Here is a 23,412-nt window from a genome sequence, read left to right on the forward strand (position 1 = left end):
TGCTGGCAGTCTGTGGTGGGGATGATTGGCCAAGACGGGGCATCTGTGAGACAACAGGATGTGATTGCCACCCACAGAACTAACGATTCATTGCAGTGCCAACGTTCCCTTGACATTTCCGTTTAGGTGTGTTTGTTTACGAAAATCGATGTATTATAGTCGATCTGGCAGATCGCTCAAGACACTAGTGGATTTAGTAGGGGGAAATCGCGATCGAGGCAGAGTGGATGGACTCTCCCGATCCTACTGCCCCTCGATGGAGCTCATTCCGGCTTACGGCTTATGGCTTACACGGCCCATAGTATTTTCTGTGGGCAATATTACTCCTGAACAGACGCCTCACCTTGCTTTAGGTATACCTGCCTTGCCTTGATTTTACCTTGCCTTCCCGCGCCTTTTGCCTTGCTTTGCAGGCATCATGCAAGGGGCCTTGTCGATAGATCATTTTTTCGATGGAGCAAACAAAAAGGGGATTTGGCGTCGGAGATTTCTCAGCGACAAAACAGGGTAACCAAGCCTCAACCGCATGAGGCCCAGCCGGGGTGGCTGCACTCCTAGTTTGAGGCTCCACGGGGGTGGCTTGGTATTTGGAAGAGATCTCGCCAGTAAAAATCGAGGCGTTACCTAACTGGGTGTCTTACAAACAGGCACGACGTTGACTCTCCTTCTGACCTAGTCATTTCCGTGCCCTGTGTCATACGCTCCAATGTGTGTCTGGAATATATCGATACGACAGACATCGGATGATTGGGCGCTATTGAAATCTCTGCAGCGCGAACATGTAGCACAGCCTGACCAGCAGAACATGTTGTTGTCTCACGGGCTCAGGGGAAACACAGCAGCGAGAGGGCGAAGCGCCGGGGAGGCTCTCTTCCGATGTTGCCCACGGTGTGTAGGACGGTGTGTTGACAAGTCAAGAGGTGTTACACAGGAGTAAGACCGAATTATCTATTATTAGGCAGGATTCATTGTTGGGCTGGCAGGATGAGAGACATATCTGGATTATTCCGGTTCAATAATGCACACCGCCAGCTGAAGCTGTATTGGAATTCGATGACCGAAGCGTGGCTGGATTGTTCGGTGGCAAATATCGAACGGTTTTGGAGACTCGAGCTGAACCTCGGGCGAAACATCTGAATTCAAAATATGGTCAAGAACGGAAAGAGCTCGGTCCTATGTACAACCTCCTCATAGCCAGATATTCACAGTTCCCCCTTTCCCTGTCCAAAGCCGTCCTGCTTCCAGCCTCCTGCCTCCTCCCCCCACGCATCGCCAACTCTCCCATCCTCAGCGTCAGCAGCCATTTAGCAAGTGAACAGAGCTGGGCCGGGAATGGTGTAAGTCTGCGCCTTGTACGAATCGTATACGATTCCTGGGTCAGTCGCCTTGTATGCGCCGGGGAAGGAGACCTTGGAGCTCGGTCCAGTGCTTGTTCCCGAGCCGGTAACCTGGATCTGGTGGCATGAAGGGTACCACTGCGCTCCCGGGTACTCGTACGCAGAGTGCAGGGCGATCGTCTCGTGGCGCACGAGATAGTATCCCGCCTTGAGGCATTTGGGGATCGTGTACTTGTAGGTCGACGGCGCGGTCATGAGTTGCGTCTGCGAGTGAGATCTTAGTTAGCGGCAACACACACGAGGGGGATGAGTGAGTTGTGGTGCAGGGACGAGATGAGGAAGATGAGTGAGTTGTGGTGCAGGGACGAGATGAGGAAGATGTAAGATGTAAGATGTAAGACGTACAGATCCCCAGACGTTGCTGGTTCCAACTCTGCCCATCTCTGCGACCTTGAACCAGACGGCCCTGTGCGTGGTTTGTCAGTTCGCGCGCGCTGGAAGACATGATGATCTGATGTGAAACTCACTTAGTCCCAGGCTGCCAGGTCGTGCAGTCACCGTCGCAGAGCGCCATATATGTAATCGTCGGTCCCACTGCATCGTGTCAGTACCCCGCACCCAAAAACTCCCTTCGTGATCACCACACGTCACGATTTCCTCAAAGCACGACAGACACGGACGGGCTCGCCCGCTCTCAGAAGGAACAGTAAGGTAAGGAGACTCACCATGGGAATCGGGCCACAACGTCCAGTTAAGGCTGACTTCTGATCCTGCAGCTACCGGACCGCCAACGAGCGGCGCGGGCTTCGACCCGACGACGCCGCCCTCCGAATACCCATTGCACTGGATGTCGATGCTAGTCAAGTCCTGAACGGGCCCGTTGCCAGGGACGGCGCGCACGATGCGTGGCGGGGGGGTTGGGTAGTACGGGTCCGAGTAGGGCTGGTATCCCTATTTCCTGCGGCGTTAGTTTTCTGGACATATATAAGAGGAAGGGAGGGGGGGCATACGGTGTAGGTAGTCCCACCGATGACGAGTTTATCGACGTAGCCGTGGGCGGCGACGGTGGAGGCCAGGGAGGCGGCGGCCACGAGGGAGGTTGTCTGGAAACGCATGTTGAAGGTCTTGGAGAGCGGTATGGATTGCGGTGCGATCGACGATCGAGATCTCCTTCCAACCCTCACACCTCCCCAGCCTAGGAGCTTCTTATATATCCCACGCCCTGACGCCTCGCCGGAGCCAAACCCTCCACCGCGCCGCAGCGCCGATACTCTTCATATCTCACTGACCTCATCCCCCACCCCCAGCCCGGCAGCGGCGCGGCGGCACTGGTGGAAATATTTAAGTTTTGGGGACAGGCACACACCCCGGTGATGTTTCCAATCTATTATATTGCGGGGTGGGCTAGGATGGCGAGATTAACCGGCAGCGACAGATTTGACGGCCTGAGACGCGCCAGTCCGTCCGCACTTTATATAAAGGTCCGCGTGGTCCACTCGGGGTGATCCTGAGTAAACTTTCATGCCCTTGTGTGTGCCGTGCTGGCGGTGCGTTGTTCGCGGCAGCTGGATTCTGGGGATTGTGGAGGGGGGATGCTTGGGTGGCTCTTGGGATTTGAGAGTAAGGGATTAGGGATTAGGTCCGAGTTAGAGTTTGGGGTTGATGGCGTGCGCCCCACGCCGAATGGTTGGCACGCCGTGGCGGCGGATAGGCGGGACGTTCTCCACTGATCAGCTAGCCCTCGGGCGCTCCACGTGAGGGTTTAAGTGCCGTCTCTTCATGTCGGCATCTTGGCTTGCTACTCTATTTTTTGTGGTGGTGTTTTTGGTTTGTTTTTTTCTCGGAATACGGCTCACTATACTATGGCTGATCTTCGCTCTATGTACAATTATCCCTGATCCCTCCCCCTCCCCCTTCCCCACCGGTAAGCCCCTCCGGACTCTTTACTCTAAAACCTTTACTCTTAAAACTGCCCCTCGGTATTTCCCTCTCCCATGCTCTTACTGCTGCTGCTACCACTCTGGATGGCGCCGAGGATACCATCAATGTAGCTCGCCCCGCTCCACTTCTGGTGCGTCAGCACATCAACACCCAACTCCTTCTCCGGGCGCTGAATCAAATTGACATAAGCCAACATGCCCTCATCCTTGAACTTCCTCGACAGCTCCGTCGTAATGGTAGCCGTGGAGTGGATCCCCGCCAGCGAAATCAGCTGCAGCACAAACCCATGCTTCGCAATGTCCCAGATAAACGACTTGAGCGTCTCATCCGTGAACCCGTGCCCGCTCCAGTTAAACGACGGCGACAAGTTATACACGAGGCCCTTGCCCGGGTGACGCTCGCGGATCTCCCCCGCGAACCGCGCTGCGTCCTTGACGACCGGATCCCCCGTCTCAACCCAGAGCAGATCCGCGTACGGCGCGTACTCGATCGCGCGCTTGGTCGCTGCCGTCATCCCGGCGCGGTAGTGGTAGTACCCCTCGCGTGTTCGCGGCACGTCCCACGAGAAGAAGATGGGCGAGTCGGTGAAGCGCTGCGCGTACTCGTTGCGCTTGGTGACGGAGAGGTCGCGGTTCGCGGCCGTGTGGGCGAGGTAGGCGTCGATGTCTGATTGGGGCACGCCGCGGGCCTGGAAGGCTTGGACGGCGGCTTCGTCGAAGGAAACGAGCTTGGTGTTCTTGACCCAGTTGGCTTCGAAGTCGTCGATTTCGGAGCCCTTGGCGCCGGATTGCTCCATGGCTTGGAGGGTTTCGGCGAGGGGCTTGATGGAGGGGTCGGCGACACCGAGGATGAATTCGTGGTCGCGGACGTCAATGGCGCTGCTGATGAGCTTGCCGCTCTCGGAGTCGGTGCGCGCGATGACGAGGTTCTCGGAGCCCATGACGTCCCACTGGAAGCGCGCGGCGACGAGGCGGTTGATGTGCTCGCCGACGGGGACGAGGACTTTGCCGGCCAAGTGACCGCACTTCTTGCCGCCGTGCATCTGGTCCTCGAAGTGGACGCCTGCGGCGCCGTTCTCGGCGAAGAGCTTGGCGATCTTGAGGACTGAGGAGAGGCCGCCGTGGCCGGTGTCACCGTCTGCGATGATGGGGCGCAGGAAATCGGTGTAGGGGGTCTTGGCGCGTTGCTCGGGGGTCAGCTTGCGCCGGGCGTCCCAGTGTTTCCTGTCGTGCATGGATTGTGCCTTCGCGAGGCGCTGGACTTGGTTCGGGACGGTGTTGTAGGGATAGTCGCCGAAGTCTGGGGAGACTTCGTTGGTGGTGGTGAGGACGGCGGAGCAGGCCCAGCCGGAGACGTAGAGGACTTCTTGGTTTGGTGCTTGTTGGGTCATTTGGACGGGGTCAATTGCTCCCACTGTAGTTTTGTTAGCATTCTGTTATTCCTGTAGTATTTGTAGGGTGTAGTCTTTGTAGGGCGTAGTCTTCGTAGGGTGTGTCATGGCAGTACGTACTTGTGTGAATTGGCTCTCCTGCCGCCTCGCGCTCCTTGATGAGGTTGAACAGCTTCCTCGCCATCACAGAGCTGGGGTATGACTGCAGCTGACTGCCGCGCTTCGAGACGATGTCCGCAGCCGTGTAAGGCCTCTTGATGCCGTCGTATCGCGGGGTCGCCCACCACGCCTCGACATCCTTGATCTGCTGGTCGTACAGCGCATCTTCTGCCGCGCCGGCCTTCTCGCTCTCGGGCAGCAGCTGGAAGCCGTCGGAAGGCAGCTGTGCGGATATGGGTGGGTTGGCGGGCTTGAGGGCTGCCATCCTGGGGACGGCGGAGGAGAGAAGGCGGGTGCGGGGTTGTTGGGAGAGGGCGCTGGTGAGTGTCGCTGGGGCTTTGCGAGGGAGCGTGGAAGCTATCCTGCGGAGCATGGTGAGGGTAGTAGTGGGGGTTTGGAGGTGGTGGCGGTTGTGTTCGCACAGCTGTGCGGAGGTGGTGATGAGGTCGCAGGTGTGGTGTAGTCGTCGTAGAGTATATATTCGGTATAATCCCACTCGTCAAGTATGCTTCGTATACTATCGTATGCTTCCGTAAGCTCTCTATCTGCGTATATAACAAGTAATATACAACAACTCGGTCATAAGGATGAGGATAAAGATGTTCTCCAGACCCTCACAGCGAAGTTCGGCCTGTAGATCGCTGAGTTAGTCAGTCAGAGTTAGCAGTTGCCACATGCAGTCTAAGTCAAGTAAGCAAAATTATGTTATCCATGGCTAACTGCGGCCATAATGCGGCCGTAAGGGAGAATTGCCGGTTAGACGATGTCTTATCCATGCTTATCCGTCTTATCGTTCTATCCATTGACAGCCATCCCTCGGCATGTTTCGGCATAACAATAAACCAACCATCACCGCCAATTCAACACACCCAACAAATGCCACCATACCCCGATTTTTAGCTGTTTGTACCGTACCGCCGAGGGATTGTGAAGTATATTTTCTTCTCAGCCTCAGCCTCTTTCTCTACCTTTCATCTCCCTATAAATATTCTTTATTCATCAATTTCATCCTCTCTTGAAGCTTCATATACCCCGGTCGCCTTCACGGATACCGTCGTAGACGAAGCTCTTATCGCACAACTCCCCGCTCTCTCCCCGCTTTCACCGCATACATAACCATACATCACAATGGCCATGAACGCAAGAACCACGACGAGGGCCTTCAGGGCTCTACGCGTAAGTCTACACCCTCAATGACCTCAATTACCTCAATTCCACCTACCTGATCAATTCCTAACACTCCCCAGCCCTCCACCCTCCGCCCAATCGTCATCAATGCCACCCGCAGCTACGCCAGCTCCTCGGAGCCCAGCCTGAAGGACACCATGAAGGCCGTCATCCCCGCCAAGCGCGAGCTCCTCAAGAAAGTCAAGGCCCACAGCGACAAGGTCATCGGCGAGGTCAAGATCGAGAACACCCTCGGCGGCATGCGCGGTCTCAAAGCCATGGTCTGGGAAGGCTCCGTCCTCGACGCAAACGAGGGCATCCGCTTCCACGGCCGCACAATCAAGGAGTGCCAAGCTGAGCTCCCCAAGGGAACTTCCGGCACCGAGATGCTCCCCGAGGCCATGTTCTGGCTCCTCCTCACCGGCCAAGTCCCAACCGTCGGACAAACCCGCCAGTTCTCCCGCGAGCTCGCAGAGCAGGGCCAGCTCCCTGACTTCGTCAACTCCCTCCTCGACTCCCTACCAAAGGACCTGCACCCAATGACACAGTTCGCCATCGCCGTGTCAGCACTGAACCACACCTCCTCCTTCGCCAAGGCCTACGAGGCCGGCATCAACAAGGCCGACTACTGGGAGCCTACCTTCGACGACTCCATCTCCCTCCTCGCCAAGCTGCCCACCATCGCAGCCAAGATCTACCAGAACGCGTATAACGGCGGCGGTGCCCTGCCCGCTGAGATCGACACCGCGCAGGATTGGTCGTACAACTTCGCTGCCATGCTGGGACGTGGTGGCGAGAAGCACGAGGATTTCCAGGATCTTCTGCGTTTGTACCTTGCTCTGCACGGTGACCACGAGGGTGGTAACGTCTCGGCGCATGCTACCCACTTGGTTGGCTCCGCGCTGAGCGACCCCTTCCTTTCTTACTCCGCTGGACTCCAGGGTCTCGCTGGTCCTCTTCACGGGTTCGTCCTCCTCCCTCCCCCCTCTTTCCACCCCACCCCCACCTCCTCAACATTTTATTTCATACCCTTGACGCACCCCCACTAACACCCCTCCCAGCCTCGCCGCCCAAGAAGTCCTCCGCTGGGTCCTCCAAATGCAAGAGCACATCGGCGCGACCCCCACCCCCGCCTCCGTAAAGGACTACCTCTGGTCGACCCTCAACAGCGGGCGCGTCGTCCCCGGCTACGGCCACGCCGTCCTCCGCAAGCCCGATCCTCGCTTCGACGCCCTGATGACGTACGCCTCTAGCCGCCCCTCCATCGCCGCATCCCCTCTCTTCCAGCTGGTCAAGATGAACAGCGAGGTCGCGCCTGGTGTGCTCACCGAGCATGGGAAGACGAAGAACCCGTTCCCCAATGTGGATTCTAGCTCGGGTGTGCTGTTCCACCACTACGGATTCCACGAGACGCTTTACTACACCGCGACGTTTGGTGTTAGCAGAGGTCTGGGACCACTGGCGCAGTTGGTGTGGGATCGTGCGCTGGGTCTGCCGATTGAGAGGCCGAAGAGCATTAACCTGCAAGGCCTGCTTGATCTGGCTGAGAAGAAGTAGAGGGTTGTTGTTGAGAAGAAGTAGGGGGTTGTTGAATGCGCTGAATGGAGCGAGATTGGGTTTCGTTGAGATGAGGTTGTTGAGAAAGAGGGGGATTTTGTGATATATGCCATGAAGGCCCCGCGGGGTCGGATCTCCGCTCCGAGTATCGTCGTCTCGTGTTCGTTGAAATAGATCTTCTTTGCAGTCATGTGTAGGAAGGATTAAAAGTAGACTTTGAGTGCAGTGCTTATTGAAAAAAAAAAAATTACTTGTTAATTACTTCTATGATGTGGTTTTCGTATTTGTACATGTTTTGCTGTTGCTGTTGCTACCCAAGTTTCCATTACAGACAGCGTTCTATAACCAAGTCGTATGCGTGGATCCACGTAAATCATCCAACTGCTCCTACTCACCAAACTCCACACCAAACCTGGTCTCTCTCCTCTCATTATACTATACCAAACTCCCTCCCTCTCTCTCCTCTACCTCCTCTCACTATACCAAACCCCCTCCCCCTTCCTCTCCCCAACTAAGGTTCCAAAACCGCCAACTCCAAACACTCATCCGTCCTAATCGCCTCAACATGCTTCCACCAATCCCACCCCTTCGGATCCCCCATCCCATTCCCCCTACTAATCTTCGCCTCATACTCCTCCCTACTCCTCGTCGCATAATGGTGCAACGACACCCTGTTTCTCGTAATCGGAACCCGCCACGCAAACCGATCAACCGTATCGCCATCCTCCCCCACGGTCCTCACCCCCGGTTTCAGCTTGAATTTATGCGGACTGTCGGGGCTGATGGCGAGGGGCGCCTTGACGAGGACTTTGATGTGCTCGTTCTCTGTGCCGACGTTGGCGGGGTGGTTGGGGTCCTGGTCTTCGATGCAGCGCGTGAATCCCTTGCGCGCGCTCGGGGGGCGGGTGAGGAGACCGCCGCTGGTGTGGATTTGCCAGTTTACGCCGAAGGCGCCGACGGTGTCATCATCATCGTAGGGTTTGAGGATATCGAGTAGCGTTTCGTTTCCGCTGACGTACAGGAACTCGTCCGCGTCGATGAAGGCGATCCATTTGTGCTTATGCCCGAACAGGCGGAGACAGTCGGTGTATGATGCGAGCTGCTGGTAGCGCTCATGCAGCGCGGGGTGGTAGTAGCGGTGCGTGATTGCTTTCGGGTCGAGGAAGGAGGAGTAGTTGAGCGTTGCGAGGACGGGCGAAGAGCCGTCGTCCATGAGGTAGAAGCGTCGGATGCCGAGGTGGTGGTAGTGGTGCGTGAGGAACTCGGTCAGGTCGGCGTATTGGTCTTTGATGGCTAGGCAGATGGCGACGTGCTCGGTGGTGTCGCCGGCGTCGAAGGGCGCCACGGAGGTGGGCGTCGGGATTATGGTGGTTGCCGCGGGGAGTTTTTTGGTGGATGGGCTGGGCTCGATGGGGCCGAATTCGTCGGCGTAGTTCTTGGAGGATGCATCGGGAGTGGCAGCGTTGCCGGCGGGTTTGGCGTTTGCGCCGGTTGATAACTCGGGATGCGCAGCCGCATCAGCTACCTTCCCGGCGCGAGCTTTATATGCATTCTGCAGCGTGTCGTCCAGGAAAGCGAAATGGATAATCGTCAGGACGACGATAGTGAGCACCACGTTCCGCCAGCGCAGCTTGCTCAGCAGCCCGGATGCGCGGTCCAGCATGATAGCTGGGGAATCGATCGAGACTCCTATCGTCCGATAACCGTGCGGCTGATTCTTGGCTCGAGGAGGGGGGGTGAGAGGTTAAGGAAAGACTGGGCGAGAGCTGAAAGAGAGAGAGAAGAAGAGAGAGAGAGGGAGGGAGGGAAAGACGAACAGACTAGACGGACAGCAAACAAAGAAACGGATGCGGCTGTGGCTGGCTGGAACTGAGAGAACAAAGGAGGTGCACACCATACCTCCTCCCCCCACCGCCCAGCCATAGCCACTTACCACTAGATATCTAATACGGGCGCCACTCTCACGATCTTTCGAATCAGGCCATTTCCCCTACCTTCAGCCCAGCCGAAGCCACTCGGGAGTAATCTGCGGAAAAAAAGAAACGTACTAGGAGCCGCCCTCGTCAACAAGATCGCCAAGACGCGCGCATCACGTCAAGGACCCCTTGCCCCCACTGCCTCGTGTGAAGACGATGAATACGGCGCCAAGTACCAGTAAGTGAGGGCACAGTACTGTACATCTGAGGGTAATATGAGAATGTGCCGCCATGGGGCCAGATTAGTGGCCAGATTAGTGGCCAGATTAGTGGCCAGATTAGAGTCCCGCTGGGAGAGGGTAGCACAGCCCCTAAGTGCCTAGCTCGATACAGCAATCATCGGTGCAGCTCTTAGCGGCCTGCCAGAAAATCTTGTGTGTTGTGGTGATGGGCCTAGCCTTTTGCATCGAAGAATGAATATGAAGGACGGGTCGATGATGGGTCGCTGGCGGGTCGCTCGTACTGGTTGAAATGGAAAAAGGGGTGGGTGGTAGTGGGTGGTAGTGGGTGGTAGTGGGTGGTAGTGGGTGGTAGTGGGTGATTAGTGGTGGTAGGAGGGTGGTAGTAGTGGGTGGTTTTGACGGCGTGGGTGGTGTCTGGCGCTGTCGATGGTGCTCTTTCCGGCATTTTGGTGGTAGTTGGTGGTAGTTGGTGGTGGTGCCATGGTCTCATTTTGTGGAGTTACTTAGTGCGGTACTAATAAAATAAGGGCACGGCACGATACGAACGAAAGAAAACGGGTCGGCGTCTCCACGGACCACCGATCACGGCAAGTTGCGGTATTTCCTAGCCGGCGATGGTTTAGTAGAGAGTTCTGTCGATGGTTCTGTCGATGGTTCTGTCGATGCCCCCTCTCTAAGGAAGGCGCCAAGGTGTACAGTAGCATCGCTGTCGTCGTCGCCGCTTCCTCTTCCGTGCATTGCATGGCGACGACGGGGATGGAATGGTAAGACGTACCGTAGAGCCCGTATAGCCAGTAACAAGACAAGGGATCGCATGAATAATAGATAAACTGTCGCCGCCTTGTGGTAGAATACGATGCGATGGCAAGGTATCCCCCGTCTGACAGCTCACTGTATTTCGCAGCTGCCAATCAATCCGATCGCTGTCACGTCTTTATCCCTTCTCCGGGTTTCCGTCGTCGCATTGGGGCTGCTCATTTCCACTGGACGCCACAAATGCGTACATTGGGATTCGCCGACTTGTTCCCCGCACCACCTGTGGGAATGAGTACTTATCTTCCCTTCTACGTGGGAAATTGACACCACACGTGTCGCGACGAAGACGGCGGCGAGGTGGGAAAGAGTAAGATTAGCTGTTTTTCGGTATTGTTGGCGCAAGTGAAGTATGAGGTTGCTGTGAGATTATTAAGTTCCCTGCGCGTCGTGTGTAGTACGCAGCGCGAGTGCGATCTGCGCGAAACAAGCTTCTACTAATTTACTAAGGTGCGATCGCGTCGCTGATCGGGGTTCATGGGTGGCGGCAGGGAGATAAGTGCCGCTGTGGTGTGCCCGGCGACAACAACGGTGATGATGAGGGATTGGTGATCTGATACTGCTTATTTTACATTGTTACAGTATTTATGAATTGATTTATCTAATTAACTGTACAGCGTGGTGTGTATTGCGATTAATCGATCTAGGGGTTGACGGTGGTGAGATGAAAGGGTACTTAGAGCTGTGCTTACTCTACACATGATATTGACTCTGATATATTGACTCGTAAATATGGCAAATACATATAAAATAGTCTGGGTTTGTCGCCATAAGCTTCTTTTCCTACTGGTCACCAAATCGACTATGGAACGTCTTTTTTAAAAAAACCGAAAGGTGACACTGAAGACGGTAAGCAGACCCCACGCCGCCGCCCACGAAGTACCTCATAATGTTGCCGTATGGCGACAGCGACAGCGACAGCGACAGCAACTGAGGCATGACAGCAACTGAAATGCGACAGCAATTGTGTTGCGACAAGAAACCGGAGCATGACAGGAACTGGGCGCGCAGCGAGAGCTCTAATATGCTGTGCTTTTACAGCAGAACCTCAGTCTTAACATTAGCGACCTCAGCGCGATGTGTCGCGGCAACTGCTTCCTCCTGCAAGAGAATCCTTCCCACGACAACAGTGCCGCCAGAGTATTGAGCCGTTTCGCACCTTGCGGCTAAACTCCATTACGAGGTCCTCGGCGTCTGTACTACGGTTGGGGCAGTCATCACCTTCATCAAAGGTTGTCTGACCATAAAATGCCTCGGGAAATTATCCGAGGCTTTTCGAGCAAGCATGACATCGACTTTTGAAGATATGGGCCAAGCATGGCCTACATGTATCCTTTCCACTTCAATCCATGATACACCTATATCCAATCAATATATTTATATCATGGCCTTACTATATACCCCCATTCCGGTACGTAAACCACCCCTCTAGTTATAAAAACCACCAAACACGATGATGATGATGAAGAGCGAGCTGTGAAGTTCTGCCCCTCGCCGGGGGACTAATATACAACAATACGCCAAACCCATATATTTCCGAAAACCAACCCACAAACTCCGGCATTGACAACGGGAGATGCGCCCAAAAAAATGACCAAAAATTACTCAAGAAGGGCAATGAGGTAGGATCGCTCCTTCCCTGCCCTTGCTCTTTCCTTCCTTAACCTCACTCCATCCGTCCCATTGCTCCTTCCCTTGTCTCGTTCCTTCCCTTTGCTCTTCTTTCCTTCGTTCGCTCCTTCTCTCACCTCGCTCTTTCCATCTCGTCATTATTATTTCTCATCGCTCCTTCCCTCTTCCCGATTCTTGCATCGCTCCTTCCCTCCAACCGCCCCTTCCTCCCCAGACCAACCTCACTTCCCAAACGCCCCACCCCCACCCTGCCAAATATCCGCCAAATCCCACTGAAACACCATCGGCGCAAACGCGCCCTCATCGACAAACATCCCCGTCGCCCCCGTCCCATACCCAATCCCAGCACCCCCATCCGTCCCATTCGTCGCAGCAAACGTCTCGACCTCCACTCCCCCCGCCCCGCCCGCTGCTTCCACGCCCTGCGCGCCAGGGAAGGCGCCCGTGTCCTGCCAGGCGTAGTTATTAAAATCGAACGCTGAGAGGTCGACGGAGGGGATGGTAGAGGAGAAATCGGGGTCGTAGGCTGGGGGGATGATGCCTGCGCCGGGGGTGCCGGGGAGGCCTTGTTTGGGGCCGTAGTATTCTAGTTGTGATTGCAGTTGTTGCTGGGAGGGTGTTCGTTGCACGAATGGGAGGTGAGTGGTTGATTGGGAGGCGGATGTGGCGGGGGAGGGGGTGGAGAGTGGGGGGAGGGAGGTTTGTTGGGAGGTATTGGAGGTGTAGGGTTCGAGACGGGGAAGGGCGTCTGAGACGGAGGCGTCTGTGCCGGATGCGGAGGGGGAGACGCCGGTGGAGGTGGCGCAGGGGGAGTAGTAGCAGTCGACTGGCGGGGCGGGGAGGGTAGATGGGTCAAGGTAGGTGCCTGCTGGTTCGCCGCGGGCTTTGGCGACGAACTGCGCGGCGGTGCGGATGATCTCTTTGAAGATGTCGACGTGGATGGCGGCCTTGGCATTGCAGGAGGAGGAGAGGCTGTCGATGAGGATGCGGGTGACGCGGTTCATGAGGGCGAGGTCGGAGGTGGCGCTTGGGGCGGAGGGATTTTGGAGGATGTTGGCGAAAAGGGTGAGCGAGGCGGTGAGGGGGTAGTAGTTGCACATGCTGCGGAACGTTAATTTGGGTGGCTGTTGGGGCCTGGGGGGTGGGGGGACGTACGTTACTATACCTAGATTGTGGACGTCGGTCTGGTCGCAGTTCTCGTAGTAGTGCAGGAGTCCGATTATCTGGCGCGCGGCAGTCAGGCAGATGGTGCTAGACTCGAAAACACGCGGACTGAGACCGATGTTCCTCGCGTCGCGCACTGTGGTCGGCTTATCAGAGTAGATCCAAGACCCGTGATGACTCGAGCCGCGATGGATGGCCACCAAGCAATTATAATACGCAAAGTGGATCATGATAACGTCCATCAGATGCTTGCTGTGGCATTTGATCGGCTTCTCTGGCCGAATCTCGATCGGCAGCTCGTCGCGCCACTGCTGCAGCTCTTTGTCTAGCGACCCTACCCACTTCAAGCGCTCGAGATCGGATTTCGTGTGCGACCTCGCCGAATAGAGTTTGGTGTACACGCGACTCTCTAGAAGTGCGATGGTGGCTACGCAGCGGTAGCTGCCAAGGACTGAGTCGGAGCTCGATAGGTCCTTGTAGGCGTGCACAGTCTTGGGCGGTAATTCGACTCCAATGTCGTCGTCGCTGAAGACGGATGGGCGACCAGAGCGGATGCTGATGCCCTTTTCGAGGCCGAAGACGATCCAGAAGACGTTGCGGCGCTGCTCGATATCTCTCTCCTTCAGTCCATACCCATCTAGACGCCTATGGAGACCGATTGCTTGGGCAAGTCGTGCTGCCATGCCCACAAGCATATATGATGGATGTGGGTCTTCTGACGCTTGCAGGATAAAGGCCTGTTGTTGTTAGTGAAGACTCTATGATAATTTAGGCGGGAGCTTACCATTCCAACCATGGCCTGTACAGCTAGCAAGCTAGGTCCATTAAACAGCAGCTCTACGAAAACGCTAGCTGCATTCCTGAAGTACTTCTCGCAAAGTCCATTCGCTTCCCTCTCATGCATAGTGATAGACCGTCCGATCAAGAATATAACATTTAGCGAAGCGTACCACGCCGGATCTTTCTCCCGGTTCACCATATAGTAATCCCTTGAGAATCTCTCCATCACGCTCTCCTTATCATACAGCGGAAAGCTGTTGTTGAAATTGTCAAAGTACGCGGCCATATACTCATTTGCTATATCCTTGGGCGGTAGTGGCTCCCTCTCGCCCTCTGCAAGCGGTCGGAATGTGTCCTGCCCGCCAGTCGCCTGGTGCTCACATGAGGTAGAGACTGCTTTGATGACCTGCTCAAAGTTGTTGTCTCCTGTCTTCTCAGAGATCCAGCGCAGGCCCTGCGGCGAGAAGAGCGAGAAGCCCGATGAGGGACCCACAAAGCCGGCAGCACCATCATCGCTGATCATGAAGATTGAGAGCTTGTCTTCAAGAGCTGATTGTGCCGAGACGGCGGGGATGGCGGCCTCGGGGTCTCCATCATCGATGGCGATCCCGGAGGCGTTCATGGCGGACTCCATGCGCTTCATGCGGTCCTCGATTGCGGAGAGGTAGTGACTGTAAGGCGTTAGTATGTCAGGGGTAGTATGGGGAAATGTGAGAACGGGGTGATGACAAACATCTTTTTTTCCCGCTTCTTCCTGCTGACTAGAGTGACCTGACATTCGGTATTACGGGCTGTACACCGGGTGCACTTGTCGTTTCCCGGCAGTTTGATGCACTTGAGCTATAGACGGGGTTAGTATCATATCTCGTAAGTGTGGAGCTGTTCTCAGCACTCACCTTTGAGCGTTTACATGAATCACATGATGTTCCTGGAGTCTGTCGTTAGCTGTGGACGCCAAGACTTGAGATGGGTGTCTTGCTCACGCTGGCCTGTGCCGCTGCCGCCACCGCCTCCAGCACTACTCCCACTGCCCTCCATAGTCGTTGGCATACGCTGTCCTAGGGATCATATAACGGCCGGAACTTCTCGGTGAAACTGGTAAGCAAGGAGGTGAATGTGTATCGGTGGCGAGATCCGTGATATCTGCCCTTTTCAAAGTGGGCCGGCGCGTCTTGTAATACTCAAGTAGTAGTGGCATAAAATTGTCGTCGTCTCACACACCCCGCGTATACTGGTGGCAGCCTGATTAATCAACGCGGCCCCCCCCCTGCTTACTACTCCACTGTGCCGTCTTTTGTCTCTGATGACTGGTCCTTTCGGCGACGCTCTGGCCAGATCGTCGATCTCACGTGATGGGGATAGTTCTCGCCGATGATATCCTGTGCATAAAATGGAAGAAGATGCACGCCGCACAAGTGAGAGTTCAGTCAAGTTGAGCCCGGTCCAACCCGATTTGCAGTATACCAGTATACGGCAAGAACGAAGAATGTAAGAGAACACGGAAGCTTGAAAACCGAGTCTTGGCCTCAGATTACCCTCTTCAGTATGTATGTGTTTGTTATGACTCTCGGCATGGCAAGTCCCGTCCTTTCTGTGAATTCTCTTGCTGTCTAGTCCTGTCATCATGGATCTGGTAACTTCCAGTAGTTTCTTTATACACGTCACGTGACTCTATTTCGGATGTCTCGGAAAAGCGTCAAGTTCCGATCCCTTGATCACGTGAAACGGAAACGTAAAAAGCCGCTGATGTAAGCAGCTCCTTCTTACGAATCCCAAACGTCTGGACCCCAAATCCCAGTAAGAGCATAAAAGCTCCGACGTCAAGTTTAGTGCTGACTGGGCATACTTGGGGGATAGCTTCTTCATTTCCTATTACGGCAATATGTGGTCCCTCTGTAAGTTACTTCTCCATAAACTTGCTCAATAGCTTTGTAAGTATGCCATTTTCATTATGTACCTGACTTGCTGTACCACCGAGCCGCCCCACTGCGGGAGCCATCAGGCACGCAATCGAGGCCTTGAATTACAAATGTGCCACAGGCGCTATCTCTTTTCTTTATACGCTATACACACTCCCCGACGCGTCTCAATACTTTCTTTCCTTCCACCTTGACAAGACAACAATCGCACGCTCAATGGCTTCTCAAACCCTCTCAACCGCCACCTCTGGCCTCCTCTTCGGCGCCGCTCTTTCCGCAGCCGGCGTCGCCTCCCCATCCATCATCATCTCCCAGCTCCGCCTCGAGAACTTCCACATGCTTGAGGTCTTCCTGACAGCCACAGCGGGCAGCGCGTAAGCATCCCCTGCATCCCCCCCCCCACTTCCCCACACCCCACCTTCTCACCCGTCCCTCAGAACCCCACACTAACCCCATATCCAGTCTTATAATCCACCTCACCAAGCGCGCCGCCCTCGCCCCTTGCCCGCCCCGCTCCCCCGCTGCCTGGGGCTACTTCCCATACGATGGCAACATCGCCGGCTGCCTCCTCCTTGGGGCCGGCATGGCTCTCACCGGCTCTTGCCCAGGCACCGTCCTCGTCCAGGTCGGGATGGGCCTGCGCTCTGGCTTCGCTGTGCTCGCCGGCTCGCTGGTCGGGGGTGCCTTGTTTGTTGGATACTCTGCGGGTTTCCGTCGCGCCACACCGGCGGCTGCGAAGGGCGAGGAGAAGCCGAAGCTGACGTTCGCTCAACGCTGCGGTGTTGCGCACTTTCCGGCCGTGCTGGTATATCAGGCCATCTGTTTGTCCGTCGTCGGTGCGGCATTGCGCTACCTGCCTGATGAGCAGGGCAAGCTACTCAACCCCCTTATTGGCGGCTCGTTGATGGCTCTGGCTCAATTGGCGTCGCTTCTTTTGACAACGAACACCCTCGGTGTGTCCTCCGCGTACGAATCGTTCGGAAAACTCTTCTGGCGCGCTGTCACGCCCTCTTCGTCCCCGTGGCCGTCCGTCTCACCCCTCGTCTTTGCAGCGGGCGTGGCAGGTGGCAGCGCGGCATTCTGGCGCCTCTCGGGTACTTTCCCCGCCAAAGGAGTCGAGGTGGGAGATGCAGCAGCAGTGGTGGGTGGTGTACTGATGGCAATTGGGTCGAGGGTGGCTGGGGGGTGTACGAGCGGACATGGCATTAGTGGGATGGCTGGGCTGAGCGTGGCGAGTTTCGTCAGCGTGGTTGCAATGTTTGGGGGTGGCATTGCGGTGGCTCTTGGTGGGAAGTTTTTGGGATTCTAGAGTGGACAGCGGTGCATGGGGTGGCGTTCAGGGCATGGACGGATACCCTCTACTTGTGGTGATGATACCCCCCGTTTCCGTAGCTATTAATTGGCTGTGTGGTGGCTAGCTGGGATTGACAGCAGTCAAGAAATTATACCCGAATCTGATATCCGATCTGAGACATGGACTGTGTTTACCTGATAATTGGATAGTCTCTGCTATGGTGGTGGGAGAGAACGATAATCACACACATAATTTCCAATTGCAGATATCCGAGTCAGAGCTCGTTAAAGCTTGAGGTTGATATATCCGCGTCGTTGACTTTTCCGCAAAGGGGGGGTTGGCGGAGGAATGTATGTCCCTTGGCAAGGACGGGTTCCACTTCAATGTCTTGAAAATGACCAAAAGTCTCTCACCCTCGCGGCGCATACGAGTCTAGACGCAGAGGCGGGGCGCTGTCATATAATTGGACTAAACTTTAAACCCTGGCATTCACGACCTAATATTGACAACGTTGCATGGATTTGGATCTCGCCAAGGACCTAGTGCTGTTGAGATCTCCCCATGTTGGAATCTGATATATTTTCATGCATGGTGAACAGGATTTATGGGTGTCCTACCCCATATCGCGATTCGGAATGTCTCCGGCCCTTTTTAACCTCGATTGGCTTGTCAGTAACTAGCTCACTTCCATAGTTAGTTGGCAAGCAGCAGGCACTGAGACAGTCTCATACTGACTTCAAAATCTAAGACTTTGTAACGGCCCGTCTTTAAGTTTTTACATAACCAATCGCTGCGGTGATACTATTATCTGAATCTAGTGAAATATATAGCGTCAGTTGGTGAGTACTTATAGGCCTTGTGTTCCCAATCTATCACCCCTTGCTTCCATAGCCACATTCTATCGCAAATCCAGCTCCAGCAATCCGAAAAGTAAAACCCTCCAACCGCAACTATGCGCATCAACACCGTTATTTTTGCAATTACAACTCTCTTTGCCTCGGCGTCTGTGGCGGAAACCCCAGTGGTGGACAAGACCGTGGTGGAGCCACCGGCGTGCACGCCAATCGAAAGATACGGGTCATATGGAAATAAATGTGGCGGGTGTCGTCTGGACTGGCACTTCGTCGCGTACGATATTGTTGAGTGCAACGTGGAGAAAGAGTGCTGCAGAGGACAATGTTGTCCAAATATGATGACTATTCAAGAGGAGGGCAATTAAGGCGCTCATAGTGAGTTGGATTTATCTAGCTTCTTGGATTCTGAGCTGACTGTAGTCCGTTGGGAAGAGATATGGTGCTATGTCACATATCGATTTGTATCGGCAGATATTTCGGATTATATGCGGTCTCACTGCAGTATTTGGAGATCTCAGATATCCTGGTGGTTTAGTCGTGGCATAGTTGCGTGGTCATGATGAGCCAACAAGTGATAACTTGGACACCCAGGTTCGGGGTGCACAACTGAGTTACATGGCCTTTCAATGTGGGGTAACACATAGTAATTGAAGTGTTATCAATGTTTACAACGGACTATACTTAATATACATGTGTTCGTGCCAGATGTGGGTAATTATGTTGCTTCCCCTTGGGAGAACAAATGGTTACAATAACCAAATCCCCGGGCTAGGAAATTGTAGCTGCTGTAGGCTGTAGGGGTAGGGTGCTGGTCCACTATTTGCAGGCCTGCTATTCGGTCGGTAAGCACGCGCATGTGACGAGGGCCACTGGACGACGTCAATCACATCGAAATCATCGTCTCCAGTCACGCAAAACGTCAAGGATGGACATTCCGGATGTCTTCCCCACCCCTCGAGAGAGAGAGCTATGGACCAAGGCCCTCCAGACTCCAGATCAGGTGACAGAGGCCGAAAAAGTCATTATTCTTCGACTGGCAGACGTTGCCACACAGGCTGCCAGTGTTTTCAAAGTTAGCGGGTTAACGCCCGGGGAATTGCAAAGCAAAGCCCTCACGACTCCCGAGTCGTTGACGGAGGAAGAATGCCATTTGATCTCGAACAGGTATCACATTTGGAATCCGTATCAGGCGTGTGCAAACAGCATAATGCACTGGAGCAACGAGGACCAGACGGCTCACTGGGAAGCCCTTTGCGCAGTTGCAACTCCACGAGATGATGCGCTCTCCTTAGCGGTCGGCCTTAGGTCAGACCACTTCGCCGCAGCGAGGATGAAGAAATCTAGAGAAGACATGGCGACGCATGCTCAAGACATAGACCGACCCTGTAAGTGGGTGCGAAAGCTCGCCGGTCCGCCAGCACAGGGTGAACCGACTACGAGTTGGGGCTTTGTCATCTTGAGCGATAGTTCGATAGACAGCGGTTGTGACGATTATTCTTGGAATAAATTCCTCTCGGTCATGGAGAGTTGTGCAGAGAAAAGTCTGAAGCAAATGAATGGCGGCATGGACATCATCCCAACGAAGAAGTTTATTTTAGCGGATGGGCATGTGTCGGAGAATAATCCCGAAATTTTGCGCAGGTTTGTTCCGTCCTGATGTTGTATTTGAATGTGTATCGCTGACAACAAGCCTAGCAATTTCCAGCAGCGGCGATTGCAGCAGGATATTCTAGATACTCGCATTCTAAGCAACACCTTTCTACTCATTACCCCTGAGGTTGTTACTTCATGCATCAACACTTCTACTCCCTGGATATGGGCATACGATGCGGATTTTGTCCCTTCGACTGCAACCCCACCTTCATTAGCGAGTGGCCAAGAACAGGAGCGTTATCAAGGGCGATTAAGGGTTAGTTTGTATTCATTATTCACCTGGTTCTATGCTGTGCGATCCGAAGGGCTTTATGGCATGTCCCGTTTTTGGGAGAAGGCACAGAACCAAGGTCAAATTTGGAGTGTTGCAACGTCGTTAGGCAGATATCACCATCCGTTTGTCCTGTTAGAGAAAGGTTCATCATATCCTTGGAACGCGTATGAACTTGAAAATGGCTCTTGAAGTGTATTTATATTTAACAGTCTGTAGAGCTGTTTCTAGTAGCTATGAAGCTCTATCCTCTTTTGTATAGGATGGAGGCTATGAAATAACTTTAGTGCATGTTCTATTTTAACGCTTTTGTTCAACGGTAGTAGCTTTTATTTCTGTGTATATGTTTGGTATATCTAAAACCGCATATGTTGTATTTACCATGTGATTGCTAAAAACAATCCTATGGAATCCACGCAATTTCATTTAAAGTTAGCAAATTAGTTCTTGTCTCTAGGACTAATAAAGCAGCTAGAATTCTCACCGCTGCACCACGCAAGGCTGTATCAGTTGAACTTCGGAGACCTGCCCAGACCGCTCTTAGGCCGAAGATACGGTTTAAGATCCATTGGCAGGTAAAGTAGTTCATGCGCCTACCCCAGGCCAGTACACCTTCGTCCCAAAGAGGCATGATGGTTGCAGTTTGGCCATGTATGTGGGAATTTTGTTCTCCATATAGGCACCAAATGAGAATTCACTTTAATACATCTATACCCGGGACAACATGGGCGGTTCTCCTCCCCTTCACACACAGCCTCTTGCCCTCCGCAAAACTGTCGTGGCTCTTCTATTGGGCTTGCTACTCCAAGTGTGACCAATATAGCCAAAAGCGCAATTGAAATCTTCATGTTGGCGGATTCCGATAGTAGGAGAACGTGAGAGTTGAGATATATTCTAGATCAATGGCAGAAACCAATGTGCTGGTTTTATTGTCCGTCAACTATTTTTGGGCAGGTCGTGGGCTATCTTATAAGCCACAGATGTGATTAACTTCAATGTGCTTGACACCTCGGGATCCCGCTGTCGTTACACCTGTTATGTAAGAGCCGCGTCTTACACGAAGCAATGGATATCTTTACTCTTCAAATTTCTCAATTGGTCGAAGTGCATGATTAATATAAGAACCTCCTCATTTAGTCGGCCGAGCTGAAATTCTATTGAACTACATACTACGACTAAAGCATCCTCAATTCCTCGCCAGACTTTTCAGAACCCACCCTCCAAAGACACAGGAGACAAATCATTATTATTTAGAACACGTCCCAAAATTGTGAGCGGGAAGAGGCTAAAATTAATTTATGTTAGCATTCCAAAGGTAGTTATTGGTGCAAGCTAGCTATAATAGCAAGACTTACGACACAACGAAGCCCTGAGCAGCATTTCATGCCTCCCATGCAAGCCCTTCCTTTGGTAACGCAATGCTTGCTGTCTAAAGAATCTGCTGCTGCTAGCGCAGCTAGGATAGTAAAAATAGCGAGTGAGGCCTTCATGTTGGTAGTTGCGAAGCGACCGAATAATGTATGAGTTGAAGTGTCTTTTGAATATCAGGCACAATTGATGGGGGCACGTAGACTCTTATAACCTACGCGTTGGTATCCTTGGTTGGAGTATACCCTGGGGTTTGAATTACTGGCATTATGTGAGACACTATGTTACTAGCCTGGCGACGCCGTACACACACTGCATACTAGTTACTCAAACATGTCCAGCTGCAAACTTCGGTCTTTGGATAACCAAAGTATTCGTGCCGCCCAAAAGTCCGAAGAGGGACCGTATGTAGCCGAAGATTGATACACATAATTTGAGCTAATAGGATGTCTATCTTTGGTTCTATCTCTGGGTAACAAACATGAAAATTACTGCAATCACTACTATCATCCACAGTCCCTCCTCGGACCTCTGGGCAGCATGAGTAACGTGTATGGTAAAGACAGTATTGCAATTAGTCGGCCGAGCTAAAACTCCATCGGAGAACTCCATACAACGACTAAATCACCCTTAATTCCTCCAGTCGAACCTCCCTGTATAGCTATCTTGAAAACCACGTTACTGGAAGGCGGATATCCCTAGTTTTGGTAGCAAATTCCAGTGGTATAGCTAGCGGGCTGTAGCTAGAGTTAATGGATATGTTAGCGTGTCAGAGAACTTCCACTCCCTACAAAAACTTACTTTGCAGGTAAGCCCATCGCAGCAAGATTTATCTGAACGGCAGAGTTGATATTCATTTTTGCTTGGTTTTTCAAGCTCTCCAAAAGTATTTGCTGCAGCCAGTGAAGCCAGGAGAGTTAACAGAGCAATTGAGGCTTTCATGTTGACAGATTATAAGACAGCTGAGTAATATTTCCGTCAACGTGGTTCTTGAAATCAGGCGGCTGGAGCGCGGGCCTTTATATGTCGTACTTCTTGAACGGGCGGTGGATTGGGCTACAAACTCAATTCTCAATTGATAGCATTGTCCGAACTAACCAAATAAACAATACATTGTTATGATATATCACCCATTGAACACAAATTGAATTCTAGTTACTTCTAAGCAAGGGGTTTTGAATCACCGTTATGTTTCATTTCGCTGCTAATTTCTATTGAGACAAATTCCATATTAACATCCCCAACTACAACCTTCGGGAGTCGATTGGTTGGTCTAAATTGGAAATAAAGGCAACACAGAAACCCAACTTCGTCGCCAGAGCTGAAATTTAAATAGAAAACTCCATAGAATAACGAAGCATTGCCCTCAATCCCTCGATATCTGTTTGCAAACCATGCTACTAGACAGCACTTTCTACCAGCGGCAATGCGTAGCTAAAATGTTTGTCCCCTGGATTTAACAAGCATGTTAGTATGCTGCTAGCAATAGAAGTATCGACGACGGCTGCGGCACCTACAATACAAGTGAGTCCTTCACAACAATCGCCATACCCCACTCCACCACACCTTTCCCCGTGGGTGTTGCATGGCACCTCTTTCAGAGGATTTGCAGCTCCGAGGGAGGCAATAATGGTGAGAAGAGTAATTGAAATCCTCATTTTGGTATATTGTAAGACGGTGGAAAGATATAACAGCGAGTTTGGGATTAATATTTATTCTGAAATTCGAGAAAGAGGGAATGCGCAGTCTTTTATAGTCCGTAAGCTATATTTTCCAGTGTCAGAGACACGGAGTTGCTAGCCTAGCGAAGTAGTACTGTTATAACCTAGGGGTAGATAACTCATTTTATATTTGTAAAAGTAAAAGCAAACGCCAGGTAGCGATAAGCCATTTGAGGGGCAGTGAACTCCAAGACAGGGACAACGTTTTTAAAGCCCTGTAAGAGGACTTGCCGT

General features: G+C 53.1%; 7 protein-coding genes across 7 annotated transcripts; 3 read left to right on the forward strand and 4 right to left on the reverse strand.

The window, feature by feature from the left end:
* Positions 1-1,149: 1,149 nt before the first annotated feature.
* CEL1_1 (Esterase/lipase/thioesterase) lies at positions 1,150-3,211 on the reverse strand. The gene is made up of 5 exons (XM_018274007.2): positions 2,348-3,211; positions 2,063-2,288; positions 1,865-1,931; positions 1,743-1,803; positions 1,150-1,601 (listed from the first exon to the last, which is right to left on the reverse strand). The coding sequence occupies exons 1-5, from the start codon at positions 2,450-2,452 to the stop codon at positions 1,305-1,307; spliced, it is 756 nt and encodes a 251-aa protein (XP_018131385.1). The 5' UTR covers positions 2,453-3,211; the 3' UTR covers positions 1,150-1,304.
* On the reverse strand, positions 3,212-6,439 carry VE01_04536 (uncharacterized protein). Its single transcript, XM_018274008.2, has 2 exons — positions 4,789-6,439; positions 3,212-4,691 (listed from the first exon to the last, which is right to left on the reverse strand). The coding sequence occupies exons 1-2, from the start codon at positions 5,198-5,200 to the stop codon at positions 3,301-3,303; spliced, it is 1,803 nt and encodes a 600-aa protein (XP_018131288.1). The 5' UTR covers positions 5,201-6,439; the 3' UTR covers positions 3,212-3,300.
* Positions 5,681-7,807, forward strand: VE01_04537 (uncharacterized protein). The gene is made up of 3 exons (XM_018274009.2): positions 5,681-6,003; positions 6,075-6,958; positions 7,056-7,807. The coding sequence occupies exons 1-3, from the start codon at positions 5,956-5,958 to the stop codon at positions 7,549-7,551; spliced, it is 1,428 nt and encodes a 475-aa protein (XP_018131287.1). The 5' UTR covers positions 5,681-5,955; the 3' UTR covers positions 7,552-7,807.
* On the reverse strand, positions 7,784-9,786 carry VE01_04538 (uncharacterized protein). Its single transcript, XM_018274010.2, has one exon. It carries the CDS (start codon positions 9,212-9,214, stop codon positions 8,063-8,065), a length of 1,152 nt encoding a protein of 383 aa, XP_018131363.1. The 5' UTR covers positions 9,215-9,786; the 3' UTR covers positions 7,784-8,062.
* A 2,057-nt stretch (positions 9,787-11,843) lies between these two features.
* On the reverse strand, positions 11,844-15,707 carry VE01_04539 (uncharacterized protein). The gene is made up of 5 exons (XM_059463629.1): positions 15,082-15,707; positions 14,995-15,026; positions 14,103-14,938; positions 13,310-14,055; positions 11,844-13,255 (listed from the first exon to the last, which is right to left on the reverse strand). The coding sequence occupies exons 3-5, from the start codon at positions 14,874-14,876 to the stop codon at positions 12,376-12,378; spliced, it is 2,400 nt and encodes a 799-aa protein (XP_059319767.1). The 5' UTR covers positions 14,877-14,938; positions 14,995-15,026; positions 15,082-15,707; the 3' UTR covers positions 11,844-12,375.
* Positions 15,708-15,792: 85 nt separating this feature from the next.
* On the forward strand, positions 15,793-18,075 carry VE01_04540 (uncharacterized protein). Its single transcript, XM_018274012.2, has 2 exons — positions 15,793-16,391; positions 16,480-18,075. The coding sequence occupies exons 1-2, from the start codon at positions 16,234-16,236 to the stop codon at positions 17,324-17,326; spliced, it is 1,005 nt and encodes a 334-aa protein (XP_018131367.1). The 5' UTR covers positions 15,793-16,233; the 3' UTR covers positions 17,327-18,075.
* Positions 18,076-19,075: 1,000 nt separating this feature from the next.
* On the forward strand, positions 19,076-20,378 carry VE01_04541 (uncharacterized protein). Its single transcript, XM_018274013.2, has 2 exons — positions 19,076-19,806; positions 19,861-20,378. The coding sequence occupies exons 1-2, from the start codon at positions 19,091-19,093 to the stop codon at positions 20,279-20,281; spliced, it is 1,137 nt and encodes a 378-aa protein (XP_018131368.1). The 5' UTR covers positions 19,076-19,090; the 3' UTR covers positions 20,282-20,378.
* Positions 20,379-23,412: the final 3,034 nt, after the last annotated feature.

The sequence above is a fragment of the Pseudogymnoascus verrucosus genome (assembly GCF_001662655.1).
Source record: "Pseudogymnoascus verrucosus strain UAMH 10579 unplaced genomic scaffold scaffold_16, whole genome shotgun sequence".
Lineage (NCBI taxonomy): Eukaryota > Fungi > Ascomycota > Leotiomycetes > Thelebolales > Thelebolaceae > Pseudogymnoascus > Pseudogymnoascus verrucosus.